Source organism: Marmota flaviventris, chromosome 13 (genome assembly GCF_047511675.1).
Source record: "Marmota flaviventris isolate mMarFla1 chromosome 13, mMarFla1.hap1, whole genome shotgun sequence".
In the NCBI taxonomy this organism is placed as follows: domain Eukaryota; kingdom Metazoa; phylum Chordata; class Mammalia; order Rodentia; family Sciuridae; genus Marmota; species Marmota flaviventris.
In genome coordinates this window covers 81,801,584-81,823,267 of record NC_092510.1, presented here as the reverse complement: position 1 = coordinate 81,823,267, position 21,684 = coordinate 81,801,584, and the positions used below count along the sequence as shown (strand labels likewise).

At 39.3% G+C, this 21,684-nt stretch overlaps 1 protein-coding gene across 1 annotated transcript; it reads left to right on the top strand.

Moving 5' to 3' along the window:
* Window positions 1–8,007: 8,007 nt before the first annotated feature.
* On the top strand, window positions 8,008–20,360 carry LOC114098774 (thioredoxin domain-containing protein 8-like). Its single transcript, XM_027943002.2, has 5 exons — window positions 8,008–8,034; window positions 9,714–9,818; window positions 16,502–16,561; window positions 19,733–19,798; window positions 20,343–20,360. The coding sequence occupies exons 1-5, from the start codon at window positions 8,008–8,010 to the stop codon at window positions 20,358–20,360; spliced, it is 276 nt and encodes a 91-aa protein (XP_027798803.2).
* Window positions 20,361–21,684: the final 1,324 nt, after the last annotated feature.

The window sequence follows — 21,684 nt, the reverse complement described above, 5'->3', positions numbered from 1 at the left end:
TAAATTAAATTACATATATTTTTCTAATGTGTATGTGAGTGTGTTAAGTCAATATACCTAAGTGTAAACAGTGGTGGCAACACAATACAATCTTGGAGACAGTATCCAGTTGATTATTTTTCTAACTTAGAGCTTTCCTTATTTTCAAATGTTCACAAAAGTAATCAGAAATACATAGTTACCCATAGAGTTCTACCAGAAGCACCGGAGGCTTTGAGAGAGACTGTCAGCTCCCTAAGGAGAGGAGAGAGATGGCCCAGGAAGTAAATGCTCCTGCATTCCCCAGAGAGAGAGAAAACAAAGGAATCCTTCAAGAAAGGAAGCGGCAGCCAGATTCTAGTAAGTTCTTTCCTTGGTATTCTTTCATAGCAATCCTCCTGCCTGGGTTCTTCCAAGGGCCCACTGGAGCCCATTTCTATTTTCCTGGAACATATTTGCTGCCTCATTTTTTATACCGACCCGCTGACAGTGATACCGGTGATGAGAATCAGGGCCCAGTCCCATTCCCCCAGTGTGCAGATCAAACACCTGAGAAACGCTGAGGCAAGAGCAAAAAGTTTTATTTAATTAAAGGATAGAAGAGAGAGAGAGAGAGAGAGAGATTCCTCTGCAGAGGCAGAGGAGGGGGTTCAAGTTGGAAGTTGGTGTGTGAGGATATGGGGGTGTCCGATCCCTTTTATTCATTTTATATTTCTTTTCTTCTCATGCCTCCTTCTCCTCTTATCTTGCCTATGTGACTAGTGACCAAAAGGTGGGCCAAAAGGTGGAGTGATCCAAGGGAGAGAATGAAGCCGCCCATGGGTACAGGCAGAAGGGAGCAGCCCAGGGGGCCTTCAAGTTCCTCCCTAGTAGGGAGGAATGAGTCCCTGGAGGCAGGTAACCTTGGTAACAGGTTGGAGGAGGAGGGAGAAGTGTCCTAAAGGTATTAGCATTTTATTTCCTTTCTTTTAGAACCAGCCCCCATCTTCCCAGGGGGACCCCATCACTCATTACCTACACTGTCTGTCCCTTTGCCTCCTGGCCTCAACAGCATCTCCCTCACTCCACAAGCCTCTCTTCAGAGAGAGAAGCATTTCCCCATCCTCCAGCTCTGTGGTCAGCCCTTTTCTGCCTGAAGGATACGGATCCATGTCCTCCTCACTGTGATCAGCATCTACACATCCCCAGCAGTGCACCATGGACATTAATCACAAAACCAGGGGCACAAGTTGGCACCATGCTGGCAAGATTGCACCATGATGAAAATAACTACCCTGATCCTAAAGAACTCACAAGTGGAAATCACAGCCTTTGGCCCAGCTTTTTACACATGCACATTTGTTCACCCTTAATGCAATGGCAGGGTTGAGTGAGAATGGTTTTTCTGTCTTGGTCTTTCTCTGAGTCCTTTGTCTTTTGCCTTTCTTTTTCTCCACTTTATTATCCGCATTATCCATCCTCCTGGCCCTCTGAACCAGCACCCAGGGCCTCTCAACCAACAGAGCTTCTTCCTGCTCCATCTCTTGATTAGATTTTGATCCAGGGATCTAGCAGAGTTTTGCTTCCTAAGAGCAAAGGAATCACTGAAAGCTATAAATTTCATTAAGGAGCACCGTTTCAATGCTAAGTTTCCAAACATATATGCTAAATTTGAATAAGCATATTTCTTTTCTGACAACTCACTTCTAAACTTTACAGTTCTGACAATTACACCACTGGGTGTCTAAGAAGAGCCAACTGTTACATTTTATCATCATTATCCCAAGACCAATGTTTAGCTAATACACATAGGAATGACCACAATAGCTGTTAAATTTCTGAAATATATAATGGTTGATAAATAGCCTCTCCCTGCAACCCCCCACCCTATCCCCTTGTCCCACCTCATTGAGGCTGACCCAATCCCTCATCCAAGACACCCTGGATCTCCCCTAAATCTAGCAAATAAACGGTTGAGTTGATATTGGCAGAACAACCAGCTGAGCAACAGATGCACAGCTATTGTTCACTCTGATTGGCTCTCAAGCCACACAAGTAGTTAAATATTTTGAATGTTATTCCTGCAAAACATGATACATCTGACAAACATAAATTCTTCCAGTTGTTTAAAAAAAAAAAAACTAGCCCAGTAAAATGTGAACATGCAACTGAATTCCCTGGAGGGCTTGTTCAAGCATGCGGGTGTCACCCTCGGAGGTTCTGAATCAGGGTGGGGCCTTGGAGTCTGCATTTCTCATAATTCCCAGGAAATGATGCTACAGCTGGTCCACTGCTCCATAGATAGCTCCCTGTTGTATATGCATCTTGAGAGCTCAAACATCAGCTGACATAAGAATCATATGAGGAATCACATTAGACAGACTGATTCTTCCTCGGTGGCTCTGGGTGGAGGAGCCTCAAGCTCTACATTGCATCAGGCTCCCAGGTGATGCATAGGGACATGACCTTGATGCACAAGGTCTTAGAGCACTAAAGAGAATTCACTCTTTACTTCCACATAATGAAGGTCTTACCTTTAAGCCCTCTTTTCTGTCTATAATTCCCTTCTTGTCTTTCTTCTTTCATTTTTTTTAACTTTTTTCCACTTTCTTTCTTTTGTCCTTCCATCTTTCCTTTTCCTCTCACCTGATTTATTTCTTCTTTCCCTTTATTTCTGTTCTTCTTTGCTTCACACCCTGTTGTTTTCTTGTCGATTTCTGAATTCTTCAAATACCCAGCCTATTCACAGGATTCTCCCTGGGTTTAAATTTTAAAAATAAAAAATAAAAACAAAAAGGTAGTCCTGGTTTCTCAAAATGAGACTCCACCCAGACTATATTGGAGCTTCATGATTCCAACAATGAGGTCAGAAATGAGTCTAGGAAAATGCAGGCAGGTGCATGTCAGGGAACAAAGGAGCCAGTCAAGTGCAAAGGGAAAGACTGATTTCTCTTTTCTAGAAAACAGTTGACTCAGAAGATTTTTCCATGATTAGAAATTTGCCCTACCTATTAACTAGGCACTCTTTCCACAAAACAAAAAAGTAAAGTGTCAATCTTGGTAAATCTAGCCATTTTCTGGATTTTAATAGTGCTTAATTTTAGTTGAGAATAAACAGTCTTCTGTGAGCTACAGGCTTGTACTCTCCCTGCCCTTGGGCTGTGCAAGCTTCTTAGCTATGGAAAAGTCTACAAGCCCTAACACTAAAGGGAGAAGTCCTGGCCCCACCTTGCTCAACTTGGGGAAACCCATGACGTAGCAGAAGTTTGCTATTTTACTAGTTGTGTCTGAGAGTTAATTCTGATCCATCTTTCCAAAAATGGTAGAAAGGGATATGGAAATGGTAGATATCTTCCTATTGCAAAAAGAAAAAACAAAAATGAAATTCATTCTGACTTCAGTTCATCCACTGCTAAATGTCTTCCTGAGAACAGATAGTGTCTTCAACAAATGGTGCTGGAAAAACTGGAAATCCATATGTAGCAAAATAAAATTAAACTTTACTAGTATTTTTTCCATGTTTTTAAATTGATGCTATAAAAATTACTATTCTTTTTATAGTTGTACCTAATGGTGGGATTTGCTGTTACATATTTGTACATGCACACAATTTAACAATATAATTTGGCAGATATCTTTTCCCAGTATTTTCCCTATCCTTCTCAAATATCTTTTTTTATATATATAGTAGAAGGAAAATAGCTGAACATTCACAAGAAAAATGGCATCTTGCCATTTGAGAATTCCTTGTGTCCTCAAAGCAACAGATGATGATGGAGACAGGGGACAATTGGAAAAAGAATGAGTCCCCCCAGGGCCAGTCACTTCACCCACTTAGAGCCCAGAGCTGGATGTATGGATAAAATAGAAAGAAGGACTTTGCTGAGTTTTGTTCTATGACAAAATCTGCAATTTCTCACACTTTCTTGTTTCTTGTTGCTCTGAAGATTTGAAGAACATAGGCTGTGGCCCTATTTGGTTTATTTCTGACATCGAATTCTGAAAAATGGCAAATCATCAACTGCAGGGCTTTGCCAAACTGCTACTATTTTTGTGTGAGCTGATAGCTTTAGATTTTTTTAAAGGTTATAAAAACAAAGAACATGCCCAAAAAAAATCTTGTCTGTGGCTCCTGAAGCCTAAAGGGTCTTATCTGGCCCTTTGCAGAAAAGTTTTGCCAATCTCTGATTTAATGCTAAAAATGAAGTTTCCTTACCTTCTAAATAGGGCAAAATAACAAAGTCAGGGAATCTATGACTCATAAATTTTTTCAGGAAACCTATTTTAGGATTAAGACTTTAGTATTTTTCTCAACAGCAAAAGAATTCCTCTGCAATCCTAAATGAAAATATCTATTGTGTTTACTATTACCCCAGTTACTTCTCATTTGGTGATTTGGGGGTGGAGTTGGAGAAGGGAAAAGGATGTATGGAAATCAGTGATAAAAGACCTAAACAAATCAGACACATTATGATTCTGCAACAAGGGCCTCCATTTGCTGATGCTTGGCTGACCACAAGTTAACTAACTAGCCGTGGCATAAAAGTGAAACTAGATCCAAACTCTGCCAAAGTTCCAGGTTCTGAGACTGTATATTCAATGATGTCACAGAGAAGCTGCCCTTATATTCCAACAAAGATCCTACAAATAATCTAGCTATATTGATCCACCTGAGACCACAGGAGAGCTCCATCATCCTACAAATAGTCTAGCTATATTAATCCACCTGACCCCCAGGAGAGCTTCGTCAACAATTCTCCGATATAAATCATGGTGCATGTTATTAAAGACGTGGCAAGTATTTACTTGGCTTCATTAAATAGTTCAGAAGTGACCACCTTAAAAACCAAGTTGGTAAACAAGAGTTATTTCCTTCACCTCCCCATTCTTTCTCTGCTGTGGAGCAAGGGGAGGTTTCCCATTCTTCCTCTTTGGGTTGTTCCTCTCCTCTCCCCCGCAGAGACCTCTCCTGAGGGCCCACTGTCTCGCTCCCATCTAGAGAGGCAGCCAAGGGACAAACTGATCAAAAAGGATTTTCTTCCTCCTCAATTCCTATTTCTTGCTCTGATTCTATCTAGACCTTGGCCAGCTCCCAATGTATCCTGTTTCATGGATTCTGCTTTAGTAGGACCTGGAAAATTCTATCGAAGTGAGAGGGTTGATGTCTTTTCTTGCATCCTAGGAAAGAGAGCAGAAGCCTCAGACATGCCTCTGGAATGGGATGGAGAATAGTAATGACCAGTAGTATCAAAAATTCCTAGGTAGATTTTTTTGTTGTTGTTTTTAGAACTTTCTGGAGTGTGTGTGTGTGTGTGTGTGTGTGTGTGTCTGTGTCTGTGTCTGTGTGTCTGTGTCTGTGTGTCTGTGTCTGTGTGTGTGATTTGTTCAAATTAGTTATACATGTCAGTAGAATGCATTTTGACACATCATACATAAATGGAGTATTCTTCTGGTTGTACGTTATAGAATTATACCAGTTGTGTAATCATATATGCACATAGGGTAACAATATCTGATCCATTCTACTATTCTTCCTAATCCCTACCTCTCCCCTTCCTTCACTCCCTTCTGCCTAATCCAAAGTAGCTCTATTATTTTTCCATAGCCTCCCCCCCCAACTTATTATGAATTAGCATCTGCATATCAAAGAAAACATTTGGCCTTTGTTTTAGGGGGGATTGGCTTATTTCACTTGGCATGATATTCTCCAGTTCCATCCATTTACTGGCAAATGCCATAATTTCATCTTCTTTAAGACTAAGTAATACCACATTTTCTGTATCCATTCATCTATTGAAGGGCATCTACGTTGGTTCCATAGTTTGGCTATTGTGAATTGAGCTGCTATAAATATTGATGTAGCTATGTCACTGTAGTATGCTGATTCTAAGTCCTTTGGGTACAAACTGAGGAGTGGGATAGCTGGATCAAATGGTGGTTCCATTGCAAGTTTTCTGAGGAATCTCCATACTGCTTTCCATATTGGCTACACCAATTTGCAGCCCCCACCAGCAATGTATGAATATACTTTTTTCCCCACATCCTCACCAACATTTATTGTTGCCTGTATTCTTGATAATTGCCATTCTGACCAGAGTGAGATGGAATCTCAGTATAGTTGTAATTTGCATTTCTCTAATTACTAGAGATGCTGAACAATTTTTCATATAGTTGTTGACAATTGCATTTTTCTTCTGTGAAGTGTCTATTCAGTTCCTTAGTTCATTTATTTTTTAATTTCTCATATTTTAATATTTTTTTTAGTTGTAGTTGAATACAATACCTTTATTTTATTTATTTTATTTGTCTATTTTGTGCTGAGGATCAAACTAGGTGAGCACTCTACCCCTGAGCCACAATGCCAGCCCCTCCTTAACCCATTTATTGATTTGGTTCTCAATGTTACTGTCCCAATAAATCTAAATTCATGTATAAGGCAGAGATCATTATAAAGAAGAAACTTGCCTCTACAAGAGAAGACAGGGGCCTACCTTGTTTAAGGGATGATATGAGCGTTATCTTCAATCCTACTAATGGGGGCATTAGAATCAGGCCATGTTGGAAGAGGATATAGGGTGGGGGTATGGGAAGGTCACGGTTCCTGAGCCCACAGCCACCAGACCCTCAGATTTAGACTTTGGACATTTTCCCTAAATGTGACTATGCATAAGGTTGCAGAAATGACAATGACCAGATTAAAAGAAAGCACTGCCATGTAACTTTGTTACAAAAAAAAAAAAAAACAATTTGTTTTAAAACACCGCATGTTGGCGAATGCTTTTGAAACTTCATTTTAAAAATTTCCTAGGGATCTCACAGGATAACCTGGGGCCTTGCTCTTCCTTGAGAAGCCCTCTCCTCTCCTCCCCAGAGACCTCTCCTGAGGGCCCACTGTCTCGCTCCCATCTTTATTCAACTGTCCCTTCTCTTTGAGTGGACCTCAAGGTGGTACAAGCCTTTGAGGTGGATACTTGTAGTTCACCCCCTGTTTTTCCTTCTTCTTTCATTTTTCTCTTCTTGGCAATTATCACTATAATTACAAACTACCTATTTTAACTATCCATCCTACTGTTGGCTTCTGCTTCTCAAATGTAAGCTCTATGAAGGCAAGAAGTTTTCTTGTCTGTGTTTTAGATCACAGTTGTATCCTTCTCTCCTAGAGGAATTTGGGTATAGGAGGAAGCACATCTTTGAGTTTTCAGTTTTAACCACTTGAAACTAAACCAAATGGGAACATGATTGTCAAGACCCCACTACTATAGAGCAGGCACATGAACAGTATGAACCCCGTCCCCAGTGGGGATAGGCCCTGTTTGACTTAATCCAACTCATGATCCCGTCCCCCATTCATGCCAGGTGGCCTACCAGGGTAGGTCCCTGCTCAGGCAGTGTGAGCTGCCTGGGAAATAAAAAGTCTGAAACAATCAGTAAGAAATAAAGACAGGGGCTGGGGATGTGGCTCAAGCGGTAGCGCGCTCGCCTGGCATGCGTGCAGCCCGAGTTCGATCCTCAGCACCACATACAAACAAAGATGTTGTGTCCACCAAGAACTGAAAAATAAATATTTAAAAAAAAAAGAAATAAAGACAGAGCTAAAAATTAGATAGATAAAGAGGAACGCCTGATAGGCCTTCCAGTCCTGACGGGAGCTGAAACTGAACAATTGAAAAGGGGCCCCAATTCCTTATTTAAGGAGGAGTACATCCAAAGCAGGGATAAGGTTTCAGCGGGAGGAGTCTTGGTGCTTGCTTCTCAGTGTGGCAGGGGCCTTGCAGTAAACAGGTTGATTGGCATTTGTCACACCACACACATCTCCAAGAAGCTGTGTGGCTCCTGTGGGTCACCCCATCTCCGGTGCTGTGCTGAACTTGTGATGGAGCTGGGTAGGACGCCACATGAACTAGGCATCCTCCAACCAGTGGGGTTGGTACTGGCAGTTCCCGACACCTGGCTTTCCTGCCTAATGGCTTCAACACCGCTTTAGTTCAGATGGGTAATGGATGGCTTCCGGCACCCCATCTTAATGATTGGTGCAGGGATGAGCACAGGATGCAGTTAAGATCAGCGGAAGAGAGAGTGAGCCCTGCTATTATGAAGAACTCAGTAGATGATTTTGTATCCTTGGCAGAGGGAATGGGCTCTGGAGGCAAACCACCTAGATTAACAACCCCAGCTACATCACTCACCAGCTGGCTGACCAGGAGAAAGTTAATGAACTTCTGCTTTCTCATCTGTGAAATAGAGATGATAATAGTACATATTCCAGAGAGTGTTTTTACAGATTATAGGACAAAACATCAAGCACGGAGTAAATAAGCTACTATTGTTGCAATTCCAATGGGTAAAGGAAAAATAAATCTTGAACAGAGCCCTCTAGAGCAGCAAATCACTCACTCACCAGTAGAGACTCCAGGAATAGATACCAGGTTCCCATTAAAGACCATGAGAGAAGCTAGGTGAATCAGGGTTGAGTCCTATATTGACTTGGAGAAATGAATCATGATCACTCCCCAAAAACAAAACAAGAAATTACTGAAGGTGTTACATTAATTCTTCCTTTAATTTCACCAATAAGTAAATCTTTAGGGCTTTGTTTAAAAAAATCAAATATAGATTTCCATTTTGAATGACAGCTCACCTCCAACCTAGCCACTCTCATTTCTTTCTGGCCAACCTCATTTTCTTTCCAGAGGTAATTCACCAACAACAGCTTCCATTACCAACTCATTTTGTGAATAAACTCCTAAATGTTTTGTGGAATTTTCATCATTTATATGTACTTACAAAGAGAAATATGTCAGACCTCTGACACATTTATAAAAGGTTGTATTGGCTTCAGAACAGTAAGGTAGGGCACTTGGTTAAGGTTTTGTTTTGTTTTGTTTTAACTCTTTTTAGTTATGATACAACACCAGGCAGGATCCATCTTCACATAATCACAAAAGCATGGAATTCAACCTGCTCTGATTCAGTCCCCAACACTTTCCACCTGTTCCCTCTACCCTCCCTCCACTCCACCAATCCTTCTTGAATCCATTTACAGTTTATTTTTTTTTTAAATTAGTGTCCTGTGGGCACACCTGATACTGAACCCACCTTGCCTTATCCATGCACATACAAAACTTCAGTCAGATCATTCCACCACTCTTCCCCTTTTCCATCCCTTCTTCTTCCTCTTCAATATCTTTCATCTACTCTACTGATATTTCCTCTATTTTGATGAAATTCCCCTCACCTCTTTTTTTTTCTTTCTCTCTTTCTTTCTTGTTTCCCCCATTTTGTTTTAGCTTCCACATATCAGAGAAAACATTCAACGTTTGACTTTTGGGAACTGGCTTATTTCACTTAGCATGATAGTCTCAGTTCCATCCATTCACCTGCAAATCCCATAATGTCATTCTTCTTCATGGCTGAGTAGCACTCCATTGTGTATTTTCTTTATCCATTCATCTGTTGAAGGGCCCTTAGTTTGGCTCCATAGCTTAACTTAGCTATTGTGAATCATGCTGCTGTATACATTGATATGGCTGCATCATTATAGTATGCTGATTTTAAATCCTTTGGTTATATACCGAGGAGTGGGATAACTGGGTCATACGGTGGTTCTATTCCTAGTTTTTTTGAGGAATCTCCATACTGTTTTCCACAGTGGTTGCACTAATTTGCAATCCCACCAACCCTGTGATTTTATTCTCTGTAAGGCTCTATGAGATTCTGTGATTGAGCACATTTCCTTATTTGTGTTCTGGTTTCAGGATGAATTCAATACATTTTTGAAAGATGCTGGACGTCAACTTGTGGTAGTTGAATTTTCAGCAAACTGGTGTGGTTTCTGCAAAGAGATATGTTCTGTTTTTCATGTAAGTATCAATAGTATTGAGTTCATGGCTATAAAAGGAATTTAAGCCCCCAAAATAATTTTCCCAGAAATTCTTTAAGGTATTGGCACTTATGACACACTTTGGGGCCATATAGCATTTTGGAGCATCCTGAGGAAATGGTAGAAAATTCACTGGGATCTAATTCGAGGACACCAGAAGATTAATACTACTCATCTATAGATAATTCAGCAAGGAATGTCAAGATGTGCAAAAGAGTCCAACTATAAAAATGAAAAAAAAAACTAATCACATTACAATAATGACATTTTGCCAAAGTTCCAGAGTTCAGAACTTTAAAATATTGAAATAGATAAGATACATATGATACTTATTTTTAGCTATAATATAAAAGAATAAACATTCCCTAAATCTTCAATTCTATTATAAGGGGGGGAAAAAAGATCATAGATCTCTTTTTAAAAGACATTCTCTATTTCATTTTTTCTGTAACTTTATTGAGTTATAGACCAAAAAAAGTGAACATATTTAATATACACGACTGGTGAATTTGGACGTAAGCAAACTCCTGTGATCACCATTTCCACAATTAGAGTAATAAGCATGATCTATCACTTGTAAAAATGTCCTTGTGTCTCTATGCTTTTTCTCACCCTTCCCTGAAAGAGGTAGTAAGAATGCTTAACCTGAAATCTACCCTTTTAACAAACTGCTAAGTGTGCATCATATTGCTGACAATAAATGCTACACTGTACAGCAGATCTCTAGAATTCATTTATCTTCTAAAACTCAAATTTTCTACCAATTGAACAACTCCCTCTATACGCCTCCTCCCCCACCACTCCCTAGTAACCACTGTTCAATTATCAGGTTTTATAAGTGAATATTTAGATACTTCATAGAAGTGAAATTGTGTAATATTTGTCCTTCTGCCACTGGCTTATTTCACTTGGCATAATATCTTCCAGGTCCATTCACGCTGTTGCAAATGGTAGGCAAACCATGTCTTACACATCCTTTCTTTTTCCCTGCTCTGCTCGGTAAAATATTCTAGTAAAATAATCTACTTGGTTGTAATGGTATGTTTATATCCAAACTGTTTTTCTACATATGCACTAGTTCATATTTTTTAGTGTCTCCAAATTAAAATTTTAATATTTAATATACTGTTTCATCTAACTTCTCTATTGTCCCACTTAAAAGCTCATTATACTATTCGGTTTTGGTAAAACAGAAAGAATCTCAGGGCATTTTCTTTTCATTTCTTCTTATTTTGCAAAAGTTTCACATTTACTTTTGCTCTCTTTCATGAAATTTATTCTTTCCTTCAAATATAAAAATGTCTTGAGCTGGGCACAATGCACACTTCTGTAATCCCAGAGACTCCAGAGATGGAGGCAGGAGGATTTCAAACTCAAGGTCAGCCTGGGAAAATTGAGACCCTGTTTCAAAATAAAAAAGGTAGGAGATGTAGCTCAGTGGTAGCACCAAGGTTCAATCCCAAGTATAGAAAAACAACAACAAAGTTTTGATTCCTCTATGAAACTGAAACTAAAAATATTCTGTTCTATTCTCAATAAGGGTTTCTAACATTTGACATTTTTTTACTTGAATCCACCTAAACTGATTCTAATCACAGTCCCAACCTTGACATTTAATTAAAAATGAACTTACAGTCAAACAGAGAAATGGGCTACATGTCATCACAACATGCCTACTATGTCTTGGAATACATAGAGGAAACATTTAAAAAAAAAACATTTCTACACTTTACTTATTTCTATTTCTATTGTGCAGACAAATGGGATTCACTGTGATATTTCCATATACTCTTGAATTGATCATGTCCATCCACCCTTCTTCTATACCACCCTGTGCCTTTCCTCACCACACCCTTCCCAGTCCCTAGAAATCTCTCTTGTACTTTCAGGTAAAATTTTTATTTATTTATTTTCATTTTTGGTTTTCCACGTATGAGACAGAACATGCAATACTTGGCTTTTTTGTATCTGGCTTATTTCACTTAATATGATGTCCTCCAGTTCCATCTATTTTACTGCAAGTAGGATTTTATTCTTCTTTATGACTAATTAATACTCCCTTGTAGTATTAAGAATATATGATGCATATAGACAGTCTTTATCCATTCATGTGTTGGTGTGCACCTAGGCTGATTCCATATTCTTAACTTTTGTGAAAAGTGTGGTTAGAGGCTTTACTCTAGTATAATATTGGATTATTTCCTATTTCTCATTTGCGTATCTATGCTTCTCTTGGGATTTATTCTTTCACATGGTCTCATGATTGTAGTTACCTTTCCTCCACTTCTGGGTGTTGGATTCTCTTAGGTACCTTTTAGAAGGCTGCCTATTGGTCATGAATTCTCTTACTGTATGCTTATAGTAATGATCTTTATTTCTTCTTAGATTCTGAAGGACCTTGCTGGGTGATCTTGATTGTCAGTGATTTTCTTTCAGGACTTGATATACATAATTCCATGCCCCCTGGCCTTTTCCGTTGAAACCTCTGCAGTTAGTATAATGGGTTTGCCTTTAATTGTGCCTTGATGCTTCTCTCCTGAAGATTTTAAAATTCTTTCTTTGTCCTGTACTTTTGACAGTTTCCTGTAATATGTCATGGTGAGGTTCTTTTCTGGTCTTGTCTATTTAGGATTCTAAAGACCTTCTATACCTGGATGTCCCTGTCTTTCCCAAGATTTGGGAAATTTTCTGGAGCATTTCATTCAATAGGTTTTCTATGCCATTGACATTTATTTCTTCTCCTTTGGGTACACCCGTAATGACAACTTTTGATCTTTTAATGGTGTCCAGGGATCTTGAATGTTCTTTTCATTCTTCCTTAATTTTTTTCTTTATTTCTGCCTGAATATAATATTTGTAAAGACTTGCTTTTGAGCTCTGATATTCTTTCTTCTGCTTGATCTAGTCTGTTGTTGAGGTTTTAAAGTGAATTTTTCATACTGAGCTTTTCACTTCTAGTATTTCTGATGTTGCTTTTTTCCCCCCCAAAAAATCTCTCTTTCCTCGATGTCTTGCTCATATATTCAAATACTGCATTGTCTTTCTTCTTTCATATCATTGTTTGTATTCTCTTGGATTTCATTGGACTTTTTTAAAAAAAAGTTGTTCTTTTGAATTCTCTATCAGGTATTTCATTCACTTCAGTGTCTATGAAATCTGATACTAGAGAGTCATGAACTTTAGAAGAAGTCATATTACCTTGTTTTACTGTGCTTCTGTACTTCTGTGTTGAAAATTATGCATCTGTTGGATGGATATCTCTACTCTTTGTGGGACAGCTGTCTTAGGAAGCAGCTTTCTGCTGACAATGTGTCTTGGCATAACAGCTTAGTGTACAATATTGACTTTATTTCCAGCCTGGCACCTCAGTGTAATCTCCCTGTAGCTTCCTTGGCTGAGACTAGCAACTTTGGGCAAAGTACATACTGTATCAGAGCTGAGAGACCTACTGTCTTTACAGGTCTTTGAGTAGGGACTCTAGCCATTTAGGCAGTTGTTGCATAAACAGTAGAGTATGTGGGGTACACCTTCTGTGAGTACTCTTATAATGGGTGTGGGGTCCTCTCTCAGGTGATAGGGGTTTCCACAGGCACTGTTAATATTGGATATTACTTGGAACTGTTTCTGTTACTGGCTGCTCCGGTTGTGGCAAATGGCTTGAAGCACTTGTCCTCTGATTATAATTGATATGGGTCTAGATGCTTCAAAGAGAAGGAAGAGGTAAGGGCTGGAATCACAGAACCCCCCGCCCCGAGAAGGAACATTTTAATATCTAACAAACCCTTCCATTCTGACACTCAAAACTTGAAAAAAGAGAATCTCCCTAACTTTGCACAGAGATAGCCAGTGCTCAAGTGCAGGAGTATAAATCTACTCACGTGGCACAAAGTTACAACTGATCAAATTTCTACAGCCCTACAGGAAGTATTTTCATAATGTAAAATGAAATCTAAGTCTTGGTAAACTCCCTTCTTCCTGCCTTCAGACCCTAGGGGTAACAGCTCTGCTGTTGCTACATCTTGGCTGTTGAAGCTCCTCCTAAACCTGTCCTTGCCTTTACAGGTAATCATAGTTAGTCACTGCATAAACTTCCACGAGTTATACTAATTTGATTGTGCCATCTGTTTTCTGCTGGAATCCAGACTAATGCAAACATATTTTTAAAATAAATGTTGGTGCACCCTCACTGCAAAATACTATTCAGATGTTAAAAAAAAAAAATGAAGTAGGCCCATATGGAATGATGGGATTATCTCTAAGACAATTTATCATTAGGTAAGAAGAGCAGAGTATAGAAAAAGTGTGTATAGCATGGTCCCATTTACATAAAACAGAAACACATACATTTACTTATAAAGGTATCTGTATTTATTTATAAACCTTTATAGTACACAAATACACACACACACACACACATACAAAGGGGAGGAGAAAAATGCTTATCAAAAAAGTTTGTTTTTCTATGAATGAGTGAAAATTGGGGGAAACTGTGAATGGAAGAATTTCACGTTTTTCTTATTTTTTTCTTGTAAGGCCCAAACTATTGCAAGAGAACACATGCGCTGCGTGTGTTTTTTTTTTTTTAAACCCATAGTACATGAGGGGTTTGGACAAAAGTTTCCACTTACTCTAGGTCACTGTATCAGCCAGCAATCAAATCTGGAAACAAACCAAACTGACAGGAAAAAAAAATTAATACAAGGAATTAAATGCTTATTAAATCATTGGAAGGCTGGATGAACGGACTCTGGATTGAGACTCCATGAACAGGGGTCTCAGAACAATGCAGGCCCACCTGTGGGGATCCCAGCATTGCCATAATCAGAAGTGAGGGGAAGCATGAGGCCTCCATGGGGTGGGAAAAGCACCATCCACAGAGCAAGAGCCAGGGAGTTGGAACCAGGACCTCCACTGTGACTGCCCCAGGTGCCTCTAGACATCCAGGGCGTTGTGTCCGGACATCGGAAGCCTCTGCGGCTGCCTCCTGCAGAACTGCCTCCCAGTGCCCCCCCCTCTCTGTGCAGCAGGAATGTGCAAAGGTAGGAAGAAAGTAGCTTCGTGTCTTCTTCCAAGCCTCACCTGCAAGCATCCCGCTGATAAAACCAAGTGTGTGTGCACCCAGACTCTAGCTGCAAGGAATCTTTCCTTTTTATTCCTTTCCTTTTTTTTTTTATTTTTATTATTTTTTTATTTTTCAGGCTCTGCAGGAAAGGTGGGGTGGAATGAACTTAGCTATCCAAAGCTTTGTTCAAGGGAGAGGGAAGAAGAATTCAAGACATTTCAGATACACACACAAAAAATAAAAATCTACTACCCACAGAGTCTCTCTGAAAATAATACTAAAGGATGTATTCTGAGAATTTTTAAAAAATGAGTCATAAGATAATGTGGGGCTTAAGAAGTGATTTTAAACTTAAGTCTTAATTGTCCTCCACAATCTCATTTGACCTGCGCCTTGATAACTTAGAGCAAGGGTCAGTCATTTTTCTTGTAAAGACCTAACAGTAAATATCAGGTCTCTGACCCAACTACTCAACTTTGCTGTTGGAGATCAAAACCCAATGACAATACAGAAACAAAGTGCCAGACTGTTCCAATAAAACTTGAACAAGTCGAGAGTTGGATTTAGTCCACAGGGTGTAGTTTGGGGACCCTCAACTAAGAGAATCAGCAGACATGAAAATGCTCCCTGAAAAGAGCATTTCTGGAACAGGAGGGGTAGTGGATTTGTTGGGAAATCGCGTGGAGTCGTCACGGTTGGCCAGCTCTCCTGCCCCAGCGTATCGATGGACGTGGCAAAAGGTGAGCCTCAAAAAGGAAACTGAGGCTGGTGAGGAAGGCTTTTGTTTTATAAGTTCATGACCCTCCACTCTCTCTCTCTCTCCCTCTAGAAAGTCAAAATAGAAGTTTTTTTGTTGTTGTTGTTGTTGCTGCTGCTGTTGTTTTTTAATACCAGGGATTGAACCCAGGGATGCTCAACCACTGAGCCACATCCCTATCCCTTTTTAATATTTTATTGGGTCTCGCTGAGTTGCTTAGGGCCTCACTAAGTTGCTGAGGCTGGCTTTGAACTCACAATCCTCCTTCCTGAACCTCTCAAGCTGCAGGGATTACAGGAGGGCACCACCACAGCTGCCTAAAATAGAAGAATTTTAATCAGGATTTTGTCATGATTAAATGTGGATTTTAGGAAAAAAAAAATGTGGGTCTGGGGATGGAACACAGGGCCCCGCGCATGCTAGATAAACACTACCACTGGGCTCCACCTCCAGCTGAGAACTGCATCTTGAAGAACACAGTGTCCTTCAACCTGCTCCCAGGAAAAATCCCCCATCCCTCCCCAGACCCTGCCGGGTAGGTCTGGACCCACAGAGACACCTCACTGTTGCTTTGCTTTGTGTCTGTCCTTTTCCAGCTTTGGAATGTTAGTCATCAGGTTGGTTCTTTGGACTCAGCTTCTGCCCATGATCCTCTCTTCACCTTGGCACAGTCTGGCATTTGACCTGGGGCTTCATGCTCTGGGCAGTAGTAAAACACCAGAATGATGCTTAGCTCGCCTGGACAACTTTGTGCTCATTTCTATTTTTGCCGAAAGACACCTCTAATGTGTGCTTTAATATGAGCACAAAGCTAACGGGGAATCTTTATTCTTTTATTTTTAAGGACATGTCTCTACAATACCAAAACGTAAGGTTTGCTATTGTGGATGTGGACGATTCTCCGGTAAGAATCTTACCCTCAATCTGTGGATAGTTACAACCATTTGCATAGTAATTGAGCAGCATTGTCTCCATGATTACATAATCAGTGTAGAATCAAGTAGAATTTCACTTTTTTTTAATAAACTGTAGTAGTAAAGTCCCACATAATGCTCTTATATGTCTTTTATTACCTTTTTTAAAATTAGCAAATACGTGTTCTTCCTGCTGCCCTAATCAATCTCAACGTTCTCCATCACTTGCCCTAGATTCTGCCCCAGAATCTTCTTCAGCAGAGATGCTCCAGGAAAACAATACCAATCAAATGGAATTAAGTTCATGTTGAAAAATAATTTCATGTCCATCTTGTGATAAATTATCGATCATTTTCTAAAACCAAACTGAATATATTTTAACTTGTTTTCCTCTTACTTTATCTTGTGCTTTCTTGTGGGTTTTCTTAAATATCACAAGAGATTCCAGGATTTCTTCCCTCCTATCTCTAGAGCCATCCCTACCTCACCCCACCCAAAATAATCAGCCTCATATTCTCAAACCAAATTTGTCTATATATAATATCTCTGCAAAATTATTTCTCCTACTATTTCTTAATTTTGTGTGCATGTGTGTGTGTGTGTGTGTGTGTGGTACCAGTGACTGAATTCAGGGGCACTCTGCCACTGAGATATATTCCCAGCCTTTTTTTTTTTAATTTTGACAAATGTTCTTGCTAAGTTTCCCAGGCTGACCTTGAGTTTGAGTTCCTCCTGCCTCAGCCTCCCAAATCTGGGATCACAGGCATGTGCCACTGCATCCAACACATTTGTTAACTTATAACAAGGAAAAATAACGGTGTTAACTTTCCATCACTATAACAAAATAACTGAGATAATAGACTTATAAAGAGAAAAGGTTTATTTTGGCTCACAGTTTTGGAGGTTCCAGTCCATGATTGATTGGCCCTGTTGCTTTGGTCTAATGGTAAAGCAACACATCGTGGTGGGAGAGCATGGTGAACAAAACTGTTCGCCTCATTGCCAGGAAGCAAAATAGAGAAAGGAAGAGTTTGCAGGGTCCCACACTCCCCTTCAAGGGGGATTGACCTTCAGATCTCCCACTCAACTCCATCTTTTAAAGGTTTCATCACCTCTCAATAACCCCACCCCAGGACCAAGTCTTCAACATGTGGGCCTTTGGGAACATTCAACATCCAAACTATAGTAATAACAATAACAAGTGGTCTATAGATACCTTAGATTGAATAAGCTTTAGGATGAAAAAAAATATGTTATTCACTGTTCAGCATTTTAAAGGTTGAAGTTGTAGACGTTGAACCTTTATAAACTTAATTTATTTGCTAAATATGACAAAGACAATTAGAAATGATAAAATGCATATGATATATAGCATGGTGCCTGGTATGTAATAGAAGTTCCACTTCTCCATTTCCTCTAAGCCTCATTAAAGTGTGACAGTACTTAATTACCCTTTCCGCTGAATCATACCCTGTGTACTCAGAAAGCACAGCTAGGATCATCATCTCTTTGTCTCTTTTTATATTCACAATCTTGTGCAACCATTGCTACAGTCATCTTTAAAACATTTTCATCACTCCAGAAAGAAACACTATACTCTTTATCAATCATGGCAATTCCCTCCCTCCGGGCACCACACCCATCCACAGGAGGCAACTACAAATCTACATACCATCTATAGATTTGCTCATTCATAGGAATGGAATCATAGGTGGTCTAGACTGGCTTCTTTCACATAGCATATTTCTAAGGTTCATCCATGTTATGAAATGTATTGGTACTACATAATTTTGCTGAATCATATAATAATAATCCACCATATGGATGACACCACCTTTTATTTATCCATTCATCCATTAGTGAACATTTAGGGGGTTTGTCCTTTTTGACTATTGTAGATAATACTGATATAAAAATTAGTGTACAAGTTCCTGTGTGAACCTGAGTTTTCATTTCTTTTGATATATATCTACAAGTGGAATTTTGAAGTCATGTGGTAACTCAGCACTTAACTTCTAAGGAATGGACAAACTAGTTTCCAAAGTAACTACACCATTTCATATTCCCATCATCACAATAAGAGTCCTAACTTCTCCACATCCTTGCCAACACATGTAATTATCAGACCTTTTTTTTTTACTGTAGCTCTTATCTTTTAAGGTGAAACAAAAAAAAAAAAAAAACCACACTATTTTATAGTAATTTATTTATTGGGTATCATTACTATGGTGGTGAAAATTATAATTTACTGTGTTTGTGTGTACATGTGTGTTTGTATGAGTGTTTGCGTTAGGGTGGGGAAAGAGATTTAATGCCAATTAAAAGGGTGCTATATTAAGGAGAGAGGTCCAATTCAGTTTATCCTGTGAATGGCTAATTTTCTTTGGTGTCCTCTACAAGAGGAAAAAGAAATCCATCCTACCACTTGGAAGTAATTTGGAATGGATTAAGACTATTGGGATTTCAGCCTATTTTCTTGCCTTTGGACTCCAAATCTTTCAAAAAGATGAGCAGTGAGGAGGGTGTAGGTATTAAAAGAAAGAAATGTGTGTTAAAATGCTAGACCCACACATCATTCCATGTCTTCAGTATGACTTACAAAGGTATTTTTATTCGTTCCTATTTTTGCAATGGGCTCCTCTGCAGTCTTTCACAAGGTCCTTGACAAGAGAGTTCATTCACTCGGTATCCATTCTGTTTTGGCCTCCGTGTCTCTCCTTTCTTCTAGAGCTCTTGGATGGAACAGCGTAGGAATACTGGAACATTCATTCTCCGTTGTCACATTTCTGGAGGCTTTGAGTATATGCTTGGAAATTTCTTGGCAGGAGAGTTTATAAACTGTCAGGCATGCCTGGTGTGGTGGCACATGCCTGTAATCCCAGGGATTCAGGAGGCCGAGGCAGGAGGATCGCAAGTTCGAGGCCAGCCACGGCAATTTAACAAGACCCTTGGTAACTTACTGAGACCCTGTCTCATAATAAAAAATAAAATGGCTGAAGATGTAGCTCAAATGGTAGCAATCCTTAGCAACAACAACCCAAAACAAAAGCGTCAGGTGTCCCTGGGCTTTAAGACACACCTCCTGATAATTCAACAAGTGATATAGCTGGTACAGAGAGAGGACAACAATACTCCGACTTACCATTTCTTTTCTTTTCCAGGAGTTGGCTGATGCTTGTCACATTAAAGCAGTGCCCACATTTCAGATATTCAAGAAAATCCAGAAGGTATGTTTCCATGGAAGCCAGCAAGGTCAAATTAGATTATAGAACCATCAGAGCAAAAAGAAAGGGGGAAAAAAAGCCTACGATATCCTCGGTGGTGAAACAACACATTTATTTTTAACTCTTAGTAATTTTTATTTCTGAACTTACATATGGCCAAGAGGTTAAAAAATGCAAGATTTATTAAAAATATCCCCATTTAGACCATCTGAGGTGTTTGGACATAAGAATGCATAAGGATTATTCTACTATTACCCCTAGCCTGGGGCAGAACCATCAAGAAAGAATCTTCTGGAAAAGAACATGATGAAATTCTCACACCGAGGTAGACACGTCATTAACACCACATGGAAAAATATTAATAAATAGTTATCACAGGGCAAGATGAATATGACTGAATATGCAGATTCTAGATTCAGATTCCCAGGGATCAAATACCAGTTCTCCCACTGCCTACCTGTGGGACCTGGAACATGTACTTCATCTCCATATATCCAAGTTTCCCCATCTGTGAAAACAGGGATCATAATAAATTTTTCCCTCACAGGGTTGTTGTGAAAATTAATTCATTAATAGAATAAAGTGTCAGACCCATCCTGGCATCAAGTGCCCAACGTGTTATGTCAGCTGGTTAGCTGTTATCTTGAAGATATTCATGGAATAAAATATTTAAAATATTTGGCACGTGATCAAAGTAGCCATTTCATATATGGCTGGAGATATGAACAATGGTGCATATCTCACAAAATGTCATTTTGCCACACACTTAGGAGGCACAAAATATTCATTCCTTTTCACACAATTACCTCATCCCTGGGAACTTGGGCCAGAGAAACACTTCAAGAAAAAATAAACAGCTAAGTGTATAATAATTATAGCATGAAAAAAATAAACGGAAGCAACCTAAATGTCATTTTTAGTAGAGTGACTAAGTAAATTATGATACATCCACTCTCTGAAATAGTACTCAATCGAAATGTTGAAATAATATGTGTAAACAAGTTTATTCTGAAACTTTATGAAGATTTGTATCTGCAGTGTTATGAATAAAAGCATTTGACATGTAACTGTAGAATTTTATTTTCCGTTATTATTTGTTATATACTTGCTGCACTATAATTGTTGCAATGAATTTAACTTATTTTTTTGAAAATAACATTACATGTTCCCTTCCCTTGTGTTTTTACTTGAAAATTAAAGCTATTTAGTATATCTTCTCCCAACATGTACTGCCTCCATGTCAAGTTTCCTGTGCATCATATTTTATTATTTTCTCCACTTCCATCTCAGAAATAAGAATGTGTCCTTCTTTCAAAAATTGATTCCATCCAAGTATTTGGATTGCATTCCCTCCCTTCTGTTCCAGGACTCTATCCTTCAGTTACCCTATTTCAAAGTTGGAGTTTGGACTTGTGTTTGTGCCATCTGGCCTCCATTTTCCATATCTATCAGCAGATCTCTGATTTTCTTTCAAGGAGCAATGTCCTTTTCCATCCTGGCCCAGGTGCTCCCTGGGGACTTCATCTCTAGGTTTAGACCATTTCCATCAGGAATGGGCCCTGGGTTCTAGTCAAGCCAATCAAAACAAGACAAACCAGAGCTGATTCCAGGACCTATGCTCGAACAGTAGGTCAAAGTCTCCCCCTTGATATCACTGGGGTTGAATTTGGGAAGAGAAGGAACTGAAACTATGACAACTAGCTTGTTACCATAAGGAAATCTGAAAAGGAAGCCACCATAGAGGAAAGCAGCGGAGTCACTCACGCCAACAGATGCTCATGGCATTAACTGAACACTGCATTTGTCCATGCCTGAAGTCTGAGATACCCCATAGGGTATCTGCAGATAGAGGAACATTGAGTTGGATTTTCTGTCACTTGCAACCAAAA